The following is a 13,460-nucleotide window of genomic DNA, read 5'->3' on the forward strand; positions in this document are numbered from 1 at the left end:
AAATCACTGCAGATGGTGACTGCAGCCATGAAATTAAAAGACACTTACTCCTTGGAAGGAAAGTTAGACAACATAGACAGCATACTCAAAAGTAGAGACATTACTTTGCCAACAAAGGTCCGTATAGTCAAGGCTATGGTTTTTCCAGTGGTCATGTATGGATGTGAGAGTTGGACTATAAAGAAAGCTGAGCACAGAAGAATTGATGCTTTTGAACTGTGGTGTTAGAGAAGACTCTTGAGAGTCCCTTGAACTGCAAGGAGATCCAACCAGTCCATCCTAAAGGAGATCAGTCCTGGGTGTTCATTGGAAGGACTAATGCTGAAGCTGAAACTCCAATACTTTGGCCACCTGATGCAAAGAGCTGACTCATTTGAAAAGACCCTGATGCTGGGAAAGATTGAGGGCTGGAGGAGAAGGGGACGATAGAGGATGAGATGGTTGGATGGCATCACCAACTCAATGGATATGGGTTTGGGTGGACTCCGAGAGCTGGTGATGGACAGGGAGGCCTGGTGTTCTGCGGTTCATGGGGTCACAAAGAGTCAGACACAACTGGGCGACTGAACTGAACTGACTAATATCATATATGTATGTATGTGTATGTATATATACAGAGAGAAAGAGAGAGCAAATAGAGGACATGAATGTACACGTGGGAAGGGAAGGAAGAGCTGGTATGAGTGTTACATCTTCACCATTCATTGACAGAAGTCAACAAAAAATGTTTAAAATTGATATAATTTTAAAAGTGATATAATTTTTTTACAACTGCAGAGGCAAGGGCCAGCAAAACAACTAAAAGTCATTAAAAATAAAAAAAGAGCATCTTCTGAAAAGTAGGAATTTAGTAAGTAGGAATGGGATAAAAGACTTCTACATTTAAAAAAGATTTTATTGAGATATAGTTGGTATATTTATACAATATTATGTAAGTTTCAGATGTACAACACAATGATTCACAATTTTTAAAGGTTAGACTTCGTTTATAGTTGTTATTAAATATTGGCTATAGTCCCTGTGCTGTACAACATCACTGTAGCTTGTTATACATAGGAGTATAGTAGACCTCTTAATAGTCGTACCTCTTAATTCCCTACCCTTATCTTGCCCCTCCCTCTTCCCTCTCCCCACTGATAATCCTACTTTGTTCTCTATTTCTTTTTCATTATATTCACTAGTTTGCTTTATTTTTTAGGCTCCAGATGTAAGTGATATCATACATATTTTTCTTTTTCTGACTTATTTTACTAAGCATAATACCCTCCAAGTCCATCTATGTTGTTGCAAACAGCATAATCTCATTCTTTTTGATGACTATATACTATTCCATTGTGTATATGCAAAGCACATCTCTATCCATTCATCTGTTGATGGACACTTAAACTGCTTACATATCTTGGCAATTATAAACAATGTTTCTATAAACATTGGAGTACATGTATCTTTATGAGTTAGTGATCTGGGTTGTTTTGGATATGTATCCAGAAGTGGAACTGCTGGGTCATCTGGAAAGCTTATCCATTTATTATAAGCTTGTAGTGCTTCAATTTTTGTAATATCTGCATGCACTCTTTTCAAAAATGTAGAAAAATATGAAAAAAGTGTTGTAACGAAAGGTAAGAGCAACTAAGAGAAATAATTATAAGAGTTGCACAGTAAGATTAATTTCCTTAATATATAAAAAGCTCTTTAAATCAATAAGCAAGACTAACAGCACAATTTCAAATGAACAAAGGGCATGAAAAGGAAGCTCATAGAATAAGAAAAGTGGTTCAAAAAAATTTGAAACTATGTACAACTGTACTTACAAGAATCCGTTTTAAAACAAGAAGATACACTTTTTTAAACCTATCTGACAAAGATTTTTAAAATTATTTTCTCATACATGGGGCTGCCAAGAATGTGATGAAATAAGATCTCTCATAACCGGGAAAACCTACTTGAAAACCACTTTGACATTTTCCTTAATGTGTACAAAAACATATGTACACAACAGATCAGAATAGCACAGTTTGTCATTACGAGTAATACTAACAATCCGAATGACCTTCAGCTCAGGACCAGCTAAATTAAGTATGGTGCTTGCAATCAATAGGATACTATACAACGGTCAGGAAGAACGAAAAAATTCTCTCTGTATTGTTATGGAAAGTTTGCCAAGATAAGTAAAAAGAAAACTGTAGATCGAAGTTTGTATACTTTCCTTTTTGGATAAACAGGCAAGAGGGAGAAAATATTTCATATTTGGCTTTATACACATAAAGAAATTCTGAAGAGATACACAAGCAATTGATACAGATGGTTTTGCATTTGGCAGTGGCAGCAGTGGGACCTGAACATAGGTTAACGAGCATTTTCATTGTGTTTTCTATGTTTCCATACTACCTGAATCTCTAACCATGTGAATATGTTACCTGTTCAAAAATGCAATAACATATGAATAAATAAGTAAATAAGAATGAAGTAGATCATGTATGCTGATTTGGAAAGATTTCCAAGATATATTAAATGGAAACTTCAGGCAGTCCTTAGGACTGGTGGAAGGAAAGCTCAGTGGAAGAAGTTTCCATCAGGTGTGACTTTCAACGATAATCCAGGGATTCTTGGAGAGGAAGGAACAGCCCCCTTGGGAAGAGGTGGTCTGGGATGACCCCTGCCAGCTCCTTACCTCCTCCTGACTATTGGTAAGAGGATGAGGAGGGTGGACGACAAGAGAATTGCAATTGGGCCCCTTCCTGGGCCAGAGCAATTTGATCCTGATATGAGGGTTTGTGACCTCCTGCTCTCCTAGCCTGCTTTCTGGGAGCAAAGTTGGAGAAGCACAATTCACATAAAACTAAAGCCAGACACAGTGCTGCCTGGTGGCTAAAGGAAGTCTCAGATCTCCTTCTCCCTGTGTCTTCAGGTGAAGACAAATTCAATGGCTTCTACCCGACCTGAGTAAACAAAAATTTACTCAAGGCCACGTGGGGATCTGGGTCTGGAGTCCCACCTCTGGCAGCAGGGGGCACAGACTTACCTGGTCTCCATAATCTCATAGGAGCATCTGGTTGGGAAACATTCAAACAGATTCACATCCATGGCTGAGGTGGGCAGTCTGCTCAGCCAAGGGCAGTGCAACCAGGCGCTCCTCACCAGCCCAGCATTGATTCAAATGCAGTTACATGCTCCTATGTGGCTTCCTTGAGGCCACTGTGGGCACAAGGGTGGCCATGGCCATTACTAATACCTATTTCTGAGGTTTGGCTCTCCTGAGTCCAGGGGGCAGCGCCTGCAGAAAGTGCTTTTGTGGCCCCCTTTTATGAGGTTCCTCAAAAAAGGGGACCATGAAAGGCTGGTGTAGGGACTTTCCTGGTGGTCCAGTGGTTAAGACACAGGTGGTCCAGGGGACATGGGTTCGATACCTGGTCCGGGAAGATTCCATATGACACAGAGCAACTAAGCCTGTGCACCACGGCTACTGGGTTCACAGTCTAGAGCTGAAGAGCCAGAACTACTGAGCCCATGTGCCATAGCTACCAAAACCTGTGCGCCCTAGAGCTCACGCTCCACAACAAGAAAAGCCGCCACAATGAGAAGCCCGCACACCACAGTGAAGAGTAGTCTCCACTCACCCAACTAGAGAAAGCCTGAGTGCAACCAGCTCAGTCAAAAATTAAAAAAAAAAAAGAATCCCTGGTCAGGGAGCTATGATCCCACATGCCCCGGAGCAGCTAAGCCCACGCACCACAACAAAGATCCCATGCCGGCAACTAAGAGCCAACACAGCCAAATAAACATTAAAAACAACAACAACAACAAAAACGAGTGCTTTTTCTGGCTCAACATCTTTGGCTACCCTCTGCTCTCTTTTCACACATGCATGCATGCATACTAAGTTCCTTCAGTTGTGTCCGACTCTTTGTGACCCCATGGACTGTAGCCTGCCAGGCTCCTCTGTCCATGGGATTCTTCAGGCAAAAATACTGGAGTGGGCTGACCTCATTGGAATTCATACTTGCTTGCTTTTTTCCTAGCTTCCCCATGTTTTCCCCAACCATTGATACAGCATATTAATGGTTCTCCCACTTTGGCAGGTATCAGAATCAGGCCTGGGGAGGAAATAGGCACACAGAAGCTCAGCATCCTTAAAGTAGCATAGGGCCTGCCCTCTGTGTTTTTACCAAGTTCACCAAGTGATTCCTATAGGACCAAAGCTGGAGAATGACCGCACTAAATTTTTTCAGCCATCCAATTTAATCTTCAATACTGCTTTAGGCTGTAACCACTCTGTTTCTCAATTAGAAAATAAGATCCAATAGGCCAGATATAAAAGTGTCTGGATTCAAGTCTACCATCTTCTTACTAGCTGTGTGACCTTTGGGAAGGCACTTAACCTCTCTGAGCCTCATCTTCATCATCCTTATAGTAATATCCCCCTATCTAAAAGGGTTGCTAAGAGAGTTAAAAGAAATAAGCCAGGGCAAATTCTCAGCACTCACAAGGTCATAATTGTTTTGTAATCGAGGGTCAAGCCACTTATTGGAAACAAAACACTATGTAATAAAAGTTCTTGAATTGGAACCTCTTCATTGATTTTAACACATCAAATGGCATTTGACAAATGGTTGGAGAGTATATGGACCAATACATTATTGATTAATTCACCAATGCTTTCATTTAATTTGAAGTCTTAAAAAGAAAGATTGTCAGTAACTCATAACTCCATTGGTAGTCAAAGTCTTTCTGCTCTTCCTTCCACAGAAAATTGGGTCTTCTGCTGCACAAAGTCCCTCTCCTATTCACATGCAAGATGAGCACTTTTCACTCCATGAACATTTGTTGATTTCTCATCTGCCATTTCCTAGGCAGTGAGGGTGTGGTGGTAAATAAAACAGAAAAGGCCTCTTCGTCTCAGAGAGACAGACAGTAAATAAACAGATTTTGCCTAATTTGGGAAATGTGAGACATTCCTTCAGTCTGGTGAAAGGAAAGGTTAGTGGGAAGAAGTTTCTATTGGTTGTGAAGCCAGTGGCAACCCAAAAATCCTTGGAAGAAAGGCAGGAATAGCCCCCTTGGGAAGAGGTGGTCTGGGGTGACCCCTGCCACCTAAGGACCTCCTCTGGACAGTTGGTAAGTCGGAAGGGGAGGCAGAGGATAAGAGAATTGCAAATGGGCCCCTTCCTGGGCCAGAGCAATTTGATCCCTGTGGCCCTGGGAGGGATGAAGGTTTGTGACCTCCTGATCTCCTGGCCTGCCTTCTGGAAGCAAAAGTGGAGAAGTACAGTTTGCATAAAACTAAAGCAAGACCCCAGGTGGCTCAAACGGTAAAGAGTCTGCCTACAATGCAGGAGACTTGGGTTCGATCCCTGGGTCAGGAAGATCCCCTGGAGAACGAAATGGCTACCCATGCCAGCATTCTTGCCTGGAGAATTCTATGGACAGAGGAGTCTGATGGGATACAGTCCATGGGGTCGCAAAGAGTTGGACATGACTGAACGACTAACACTTTCAAAGCCAGGCCCAGTACTGCTGGCGGCTGGAGAAAGTCCCATGACCCCTTCCTCTTGGGTCTTCAGGTGAAGACAAGTCTGAGGGAAAGTCTGCTGCTGCTGCTGCTGCTAAGTCGCTTCAGTCGTGTCTGACTCTGTGCGACCCCATAGACGGCAGCCCACTAGGCTCCTCTGTCCCTGGGATTCTCCAGGCAAGAATACTGGAGTGGGTTGCCATTTCCTTCTCCAATGCATGAAAGTGAAAAGATAGTGAAGTTGCTCAGTCGTGCCTGACTCTTAGCGACCCCATGGACTGGAGCCTACCAGGCTACTCCATCCATGGGATTTTCCAGGCAAGAGTACTGGAGTGGGGTGCCATTGCCTTCTCCGAGGGAAAGTCTAATGCCCATAATCGGCACATTTTGCTGGATGAGACAAGCAAGTCAAAAGGGTGTTGCTCAACAGAAAGGGGAGGAGAGGAAAGGGCTCTGCAGAGAAGCTCAGTGAACACCCAGTTGGTGACATTTGTCTTCAAAGGGCACACCTTTTCACCTCATGAGAAGGAGAGAGGATGGAGCTGGGCAGGCCTGGGCTGGAGAGGCTTCCTGGCTTCCCGGAGCCAGCCTGGAGCCCAGCTGCCTACAGTCAGATGCTCTGAAGGACTTCAGGTAAATACCTGGGGATCTCTGCTGTGTGTGCTCTCAGCTGAATAATTTATCTCAGATCCAGGCTTCTTGAGAAGTCCACATCTTCACTTTTTAGTGTGATCTCAAGAAAGTTTCTTCCAGCTTAGAAAGATTCATCTATAACTGATGAGTTTTCCCAGTCCTCAGAGTCACCTGAGGATTCTACAAAGAGTCAGGTAAACAAATGCTGTAGTGGAGACACCCAGGCACCTGAGAAGATGCAGCATCCAAGTATGTGATTTGTTAGTATGAGTATGTTAGTATGTTAGTATGAGACTAACTAACAGGAGACTTAAGGGGCCCTATGCTGTGCTTAATCGATCAGTCGTGTCCGACTCTTTGCAACCCCATGGACTCCAGCCCTCCAGACTCTTCAGTCCATGGGAATTCTCCAGGCAAGAATACTGGAGTGGGTTGCCATGCCCTCCTCCAGGAAGGGGCCCTAAAACAGAACTTTTGAAACTGGAGCTCTGCTGCCACTTCTAAGATGAGTGCATGCGTGTTAGTCACTTCAGTCACGTCCAACTCTTTGCGACTCTACGGGCTTGTACCTGCCAGTCTCCTCTGTCCATGGGATTCTCCAGGCAAGAATACTGGAGTGGGTAGCCATTTCCTACTCCAGGGGATCTTCCCAACCCAGGGTTCAAACCCGAGTATCTTGTGTCTCCTGAGTTGGCAGGTGTGTTCTTAACCACTAGCACCACCTGAGAAGCCCTCTAAGAAGAGTGGTCCTCCGTGAATAGAAGGTGTAGAGGAGTGTAGAGGACACTCCTAGCTGAGTTGTTGAGTGACAATTGCTTTCTTTCAGTGGTCCCTCAATTTTCCCCCTTAGAACCCTCTCCTGTTGCCCCCCATCCACTTCACAGACAGATCTGAGATGGAAGATCGTGCCAAAGCTGTGTTTCATTGAAGATCTGTCACATACTTGCTAGGAACTTGAGCTATGACCCTTGCCATTGCCACTACCTTGGAATTAAACCTGTGCTATGTGCTAGGAACTCTGGCAAGAGCTTTATGTTTATGACCTCCTTTAATTCTTACATGAACCCAAGACTCAAAAAACAAATCTGAAACTCAACTAAGTTTCCAAGGATCCCACTGCTAGGAATAGTGAAACTGGATTCAACACTGGGTGTGCCCAGCTCCAAAACTTTTTAAGATTTTATTTTTCCATTGTTTCCCTTTTTTTCCGCCATTACTCTCTAACAGTAGTTCTCAAATTGTGGTCCTGGACCAGCAGCATTAGCACCACCAGGGAACTTAGTAGAAGTGTAAATTCTTGGGTCTCACCCCAGGCCCTTTGAATCAAATCCTAGGGGTAGTATCCAACAATGTATGTTTTTATAAGCCCTCCAAACGAATATGATGTTGTCTGGAGCTTGACAACCACTGCTCTAGAGGCTCCTCTTAAGTTTTTAAGATATTTACACCTACGTTTCTTATAAACGTCTAGTCAATCAACCGTTATAGCTTCCTTTAGTACCTGTTTACTTCACGTCAATCAGCTAACTTCTCATGTGTTCAAAACACAAGATTTTAGTTTGGGTTGAAACTAAATGTTTTTTACATAAACAATCATGAATGAACTCATGAATAAAAACAGTTGTATTCATTTTTGTTAAGTAAAATTTACATACATTAAAGGAATATATATTAATTGTAGAGCTTGAGTTTTGGCAATATTCTTACAATCACCGTCTTAACTATAGAGCATTTCTATCTTACCTCTCTAAGAAATTTTTCATGCGCCTTTTCCTATCTTTACTTCTCTTCCCATAATATCAGATCACTGACCTATCTTATTATCATTGTAGATAAGATTTGCTTTTTTCTAGACTTTCATATAAGTGGAACCATGTAGTATGTGATCTTTTGTGTCAAGTTTCTTGCCTTCAGCATAATGTCTGAGATTCACCCATGCTGTTTTATATATATATATCAGGAGATTGTTCCTTTTAGCAGTATTCCATTTTGTGAATATATCCCAATGTATTTATTAACTTGCGGATGAATGTTTGAGTTATTTCCAGTTTGAGGCTGTTAAATGTGAAACTATTTTCGTTTTTAAAATCCTCACATTTTAATGACGTTTGCTGGGTCTGTAATTTCTATACCAAACTATTTCCGCTTATCACTCAGATATTATTCCTTCGTTATCTTCCATCAGAGTTGTTTAGAAGTGTGATATCAATTTTATTATTGTGTTGTTTATGGTAATCTATATGGTTGTTTTTGTTTTCTCTGTAATATTTAAAGTTTTGTTTTGATGTTCTAAACTTCCGCCAGTGGTTTCTGTGTTACATACATCCTGCATATCTGTCCTCAGCTGTGTTTAATCAGTTATTTAACTCCTCTGTTATATTTTAAATTTTAATGACTCTATTTTAAAATATTTACTACTCTCGTCATTTTTAATCTATCTTTTTAAAAAATCATTTTATCCTTTTTTTATGTTTTTAGGTGCTTTAAATTTATTTAATTTTAACATACTTATTTATAGTTTATTTGATTATTTTTATTATCTGAAGCTCTTGGAAGTCTAATTGGACTGTAAGTTTCTGCTGATGCTCGCTTTCTGGTGGATTAATTTAATGTGTGCTTTGTAATTTTGGATTATGAGCTCACATTCAGCATGGCTTTATTACAGGACATTCTGGTTGGTCTGGTTTGAAGGTGTGTCCCTCTAGACAGCTTTTACATTTACTTCTTTCCAGCAGCCTACAAATATTACAAGCTTAAGACTCCATTTATTTTAATATATTGGCTACCAGGAAACATAAATTCAAACCCTAAACCAGAGTGAGAGCAGGGAAGAACCTTTTTTTTAACTTAAATAATGCGTGCTCAGTCACTCAATTGGGTCTGACTCTTTGCCCACCAGGCTCCTCTGTCCATGGAATTTTCCAGGCAAGAATACTGAAGGGGGCTGCCGTTTCCTATTCCAGGGAATCTTCTCAACCCAAGGATCGAACTCCTGCATCTCCTGCATTGGCAGGCAGATTCTTCACCACTGAACCACCTGGGAAACCCAACTCACATAGAACCCAAGCCAAATAAACAAACTTTCTTGTTGTCTCTAGGTAGATTTTGGCCTTCACATTCTCACTGAGGGACTAATCCATCAAGTGTTTTGACTTTACTCAAGCCTCTCAGTTTCAGCTTCCCGCTTACACAGGGTAAATGCTCCCCACCCCCATCCCCAAGACCTATGAAACTCAAGTCCCTGGCTTTTTGCAGTTGGCAAACCCATTCTTTTTGTCAACCTCCTTTCCTACCAGCACAGGTTTTTTTGTTTGTTTCGTTACTTTCTTGCAAGGAAGGCCTATAGAGCAGGAGCCCCCAACCTCTGGGATCTAATGCCTGATGATCCGAGGTGGAGTTGATGTAATAATAATAGAAATAAAGTGAATAATAAATGTAATGTGAGTGAATCATCTCAAAACCATCCCCCTACACCCAGTCCATGGGAAAAAATGTCTTCCATAAAACCAGTCCCTGGTGCCAAAAATGTTGGGGACTGCTGGGAGGGGTCCCCAGGAGACAGGTAGGGGTAGGAATCTGAACCTGGAGGGGAATACCTATCTCTTCAACCCAGGAGGCTGAATGCTTAGCCTACAGCAGGTTCTGGCCAGACTTCAAAGGATGAAGCCCGAGGCTCCCTTATCTGTCCACTTCTGCTGCCTTCACTTATCCTCCATTTGTTGTAAAGTTTTCCCTTATTCCTCTTTCCCTTTCATCCTACATTGGCCTTTGGACAACAGATGGGCCATTTTTTTGACTGTGTGTCTTTCTGACTCTAGTATATTTACTGAAAAAAAAAAAAATACTCTTTTATACCCCTAAACCACACACACTGTTACTAAAAGGCATGGGGTCTGGCTGCTCACCACCCAGAAGTCAATAAACAGGCCAGGCTGGTGGGAAGGAGAGTTTGCTTTATTTCAAATGCCAGCAACTGGTGGGGAGGGCAGACATCTGTCCAAAGGCCAACTCCCCCTACTGGCAACAAGTAGGGTAAGAGTTTTTATAGACAGAAGTGGGGGGCCTACATGTAAAAACAGCACAGTCAGTTCTGACAGTCATTTTCATATTGGTCATTGACGGTCTGATCAGTACATGTTGACTGTTTCAGCTACAGTTAATCTTCAGTTCTAGGATTGGTGAGTTTCCATTTCTTTGAAGCCAGTTCTTAGAACTGTGGCAGCTCATGTCATGGGTACAGTCTGATCATCATGTAGTTAACTTCTCCACCTGGGGTTTTCGGTATCTCTAAGACAGCTAACCAGAGAAGGCAATGGCAACCCACTCCAGTACTCTTGCCTGGAAAATCTCATGGACAGAGGAGCCTGGAGGGCTGAGCAACTTCACTTTCACTTTTCACTTTCATGCATTGGAGAAGGAAATGGCAACCCACTCCAGTGTTCTTGCCTAGAGAATCCCAGGGACGGGGGAGCCTGGTGGGCTGCCGTCTATGGGGGTCACACAGAGTCAGACATGACTGAAGCAACTTAGCAGCAGCAGCAGCAGCAGCAAGACAGCTCACAGGATATGGCTCAGAATATTGTCTATTGCCCTTGAGAAAGAACTAAAGATCCTTGACTATGCTTAATGAATACAGTATTATTATTTGGTCTTCTGTGACTATTTTCCTTTGCTCTTCTATGTTCTCATTTCTCTGATTAAACTTTTTCTTTGATTAAAGTTTTACTCTGGCAAAAGGCAACCAGAGGATGTGGGGAGGGGGCAAGGACCATAAGGTCCTTCCCTGTTTCAACAGCAGAACCATTTGCTTAGATTTAGAGCTTAGAGCTTTAAAGCATAAAATTAAAATCAGAGACTTGTGGTTTATCCATCTCAGTCCACACCTCCATTCTTCAGAGTGTCGTTAGGGCTCAGGTCACAACTCTCAGAACCATGTGTCAGAGCGGTAAGTCAACCTACCTTCTGACCTACTGGTATAGCCCATTTGAAGAACAGTTCAGAACCAAGAGTTCTTGTCCAAATGCCAGCCATGCACCCCTCCTTGGTCAAGGTAATCTTCAGCTCTTTCCTGGGGTCTCAAGCAGAGTCCCACTACCCCCACTACCTTCCATCTGGCCTTCCCCAAACATACTTTTCTTGAGTAACCCCACTGCTTAGATGCCTTGGGGAAACTTACTGGGAAGCAAGTGAGAATAAGGTTCTCAAATCAAACCCCAATCCAAGCTGCCTTTTCCAAGCTGAATTTGTTCAGTCACTCAGTCGTGTCTGACTCTTTGCAACCCCATGGACTATAGCCTGCCAGGTCCTCTGTCCTTCAGTATCTGCTGGAGTTTGCTCAAACTCATGTCCATTGATTTGGTGATACCGTCCAGCCATTTCATTCTCTACTGCCTCATTCTCCTCCTGCCTTTAATCTTTCCCAGAAGCAGGGCCTTTTTCAATGAGCCAGCTCTTCACATCAGGTGGCCAAAGTATTGGAGCTTCAGCTTCAGCATCAGTCCTTCCAATGAATATTCAGGACTGATTTCCTTTAGGATTGACTGGCTGATTACCTTGCAGTTCAAGGGACTCTCAAGAGTCTTTTCCAGCACCACGATTTGAAGGCATCAGTTCTTCAGCACTCAGCCTTCTGTATGGTCCAACTCTCACATCTATACATGACTACTGGAAAAACCAAAGCTTTGACTATATGAACCTTTATGAGCAAAGTGATGTCTTTAGCACCCTGTTTTAACAAAACTCTTTTCCTTAGAGCATTGGAGCCAGACAGACCTGGATTTGAATCCCAGGTTGGTCAGTGACCAGTAGTTACTTGGCATGTGATTTCACCTCCTTGATACTTCTTCATCTGTAAAATGGAGATGTTTAAACATAGCTCAGAGCTCTTGTAAGAAAACAAGATGAAGGATGTCTGGTGCCCAGCCCAAAAGTAGAGTAGAGGTGCACAGGTGTGAGTTCTCATTTCTTGGCTTCACCAGCCAGGCCACAAATGCTGCTGCACAGCCGAGAGACTCCAGCTGAGGTCTGAAGCCTGGGACCGGTGGCCTGTTGTACATGAGGGGTGAGCACTGGGTATTTGCTGGACAGAGTGTTCTGTATGAGGCCAGGGGTTCTGTGGGAGCCCAACCAGACAGAAATGAGGTCACCAGGACACCTATGCCTGGCTGTGCCAGGTTCTGAGCGTACATTGCTCATAGTCCTGCTGAGCTTTGCAAAGGAAAGGAAAGTTCCTTTGGGTTGTACTTGTGATCTTTGAGCTTGTTATCTTCAAAGTCGTAAGCCTGGCCCACTGGATTATAAAAGTAGCTCATTCTAACATGTTCTTCCTGCAGCTTGCTCCTTGCCATCCAGCACATACCCACGGTAACCAGAGGCCACCACCATGACAAGGGACCAGAATGGAACCTGGGAGATGGAGAGTAATGATAACTTTGAAGGCTACATGAAGGCCCTGGGTAAGGTGGGAGAGAGGGGAGGTGAAAAGGGGAGACAGAGGGCAGCTTTGTAAGGACTGTGATCTGACCCCTCTGACAGTGCCACTGTGGAGTTCCCCAGACCTGTGTGCAAGTCTTGCTCCCCACTTCTTACCAGCTGTATAGTATTAGGCAGGCCATACTCATTTGCTGAGGCTCAGATTCCTTGTTGGCAAGCTGGGAACGATAATAAATGAGGCTATGTCTAGAAGGTTCTTGGCACACAGAAAAGATTCACTGAATGAAGAATGCACACACACACACACACACACACACACATGCACACAAAGGCACATGTATGCACACATGAGGAAAGCCAGACTTGAGAGGAAAACACAGCAGGTCTCCTTGCCTTGTGATCGCCACCAGCTGGATCTGATATTATACACAGATGAGCCCTGCATTGCTCCTTTGTTAGTCTTGCAGTGGAGAAGCAAAAAAAGAGTGGCTAACAAATCTCTCAGCCGAGGAAAAGTCAGGCCCACAGAAGGCTAGGAAGGGCTTTCGTCACATAGATCAAACAATCAGAAGCTCACCTGACTTCTGAACTAGACGCCAGCCCAGGGGCTCCATCAGCATGTGTACTGAGTTAATCTCTTGTGGGATCTCTTCTGGGGCAGGCAGAAAAAACGTGAAACCAGAGGAGCTGGGCCCATGGAGAGGAGTTCACTTTTGGGGGCAGCTACTATAGGCCCCAGGTGGTGCTAGTGGTAAAGAATCCTCCCGCCGAAGCAGCAGACACAAGAGATGCAGGTTCAATCCCTGGGTTGGGAAGATCCCCTGGAGAAGGAAATGGTAACCCACTCCAGTATTCTTGCCTGGAGAATCCCATGGACAGAGGAGCC

General features: G+C 43.4%; 1 protein-coding gene across 2 annotated transcripts in view; it reads left to right on the top strand.

Moving 5' to 3' along the window:
- Positions 1-6,041: 6,041 nt before the first annotated feature.
- The window catches only part of RBP2 (retinol binding protein 2), a 31,376-nt gene continuing 23,957 nt past the window's right edge, over positions 6,042-13,460 (top strand). The window contains exons 1-2 of one of the 2 annotated variants that reach the window (XM_061420358.1): positions 6,042-6,142; positions 12,475-12,597. In XM_061420358.1, the coding sequence (XP_061276342.1) occupies positions 12,525-12,597 (73 nt within the window). In that variant the 5' untranslated portion in view covers positions 6,042-6,142; positions 12,475-12,524. Of the gene's footprint in view, positions 6,143-12,178; positions 12,204-12,474; positions 12,598-13,460 lie in introns of those variants that run through there. The other variant, XM_061420367.1, reaches the window with a different exon arrangement.

Source organism: Bos javanicus, chromosome 1 (genome assembly GCF_032452875.1).
Source record: "Bos javanicus breed banteng chromosome 1, ARS-OSU_banteng_1.0, whole genome shotgun sequence".
In the NCBI taxonomy this organism is placed as follows: domain Eukaryota; kingdom Metazoa; phylum Chordata; class Mammalia; order Artiodactyla; family Bovidae; genus Bos; species Bos javanicus.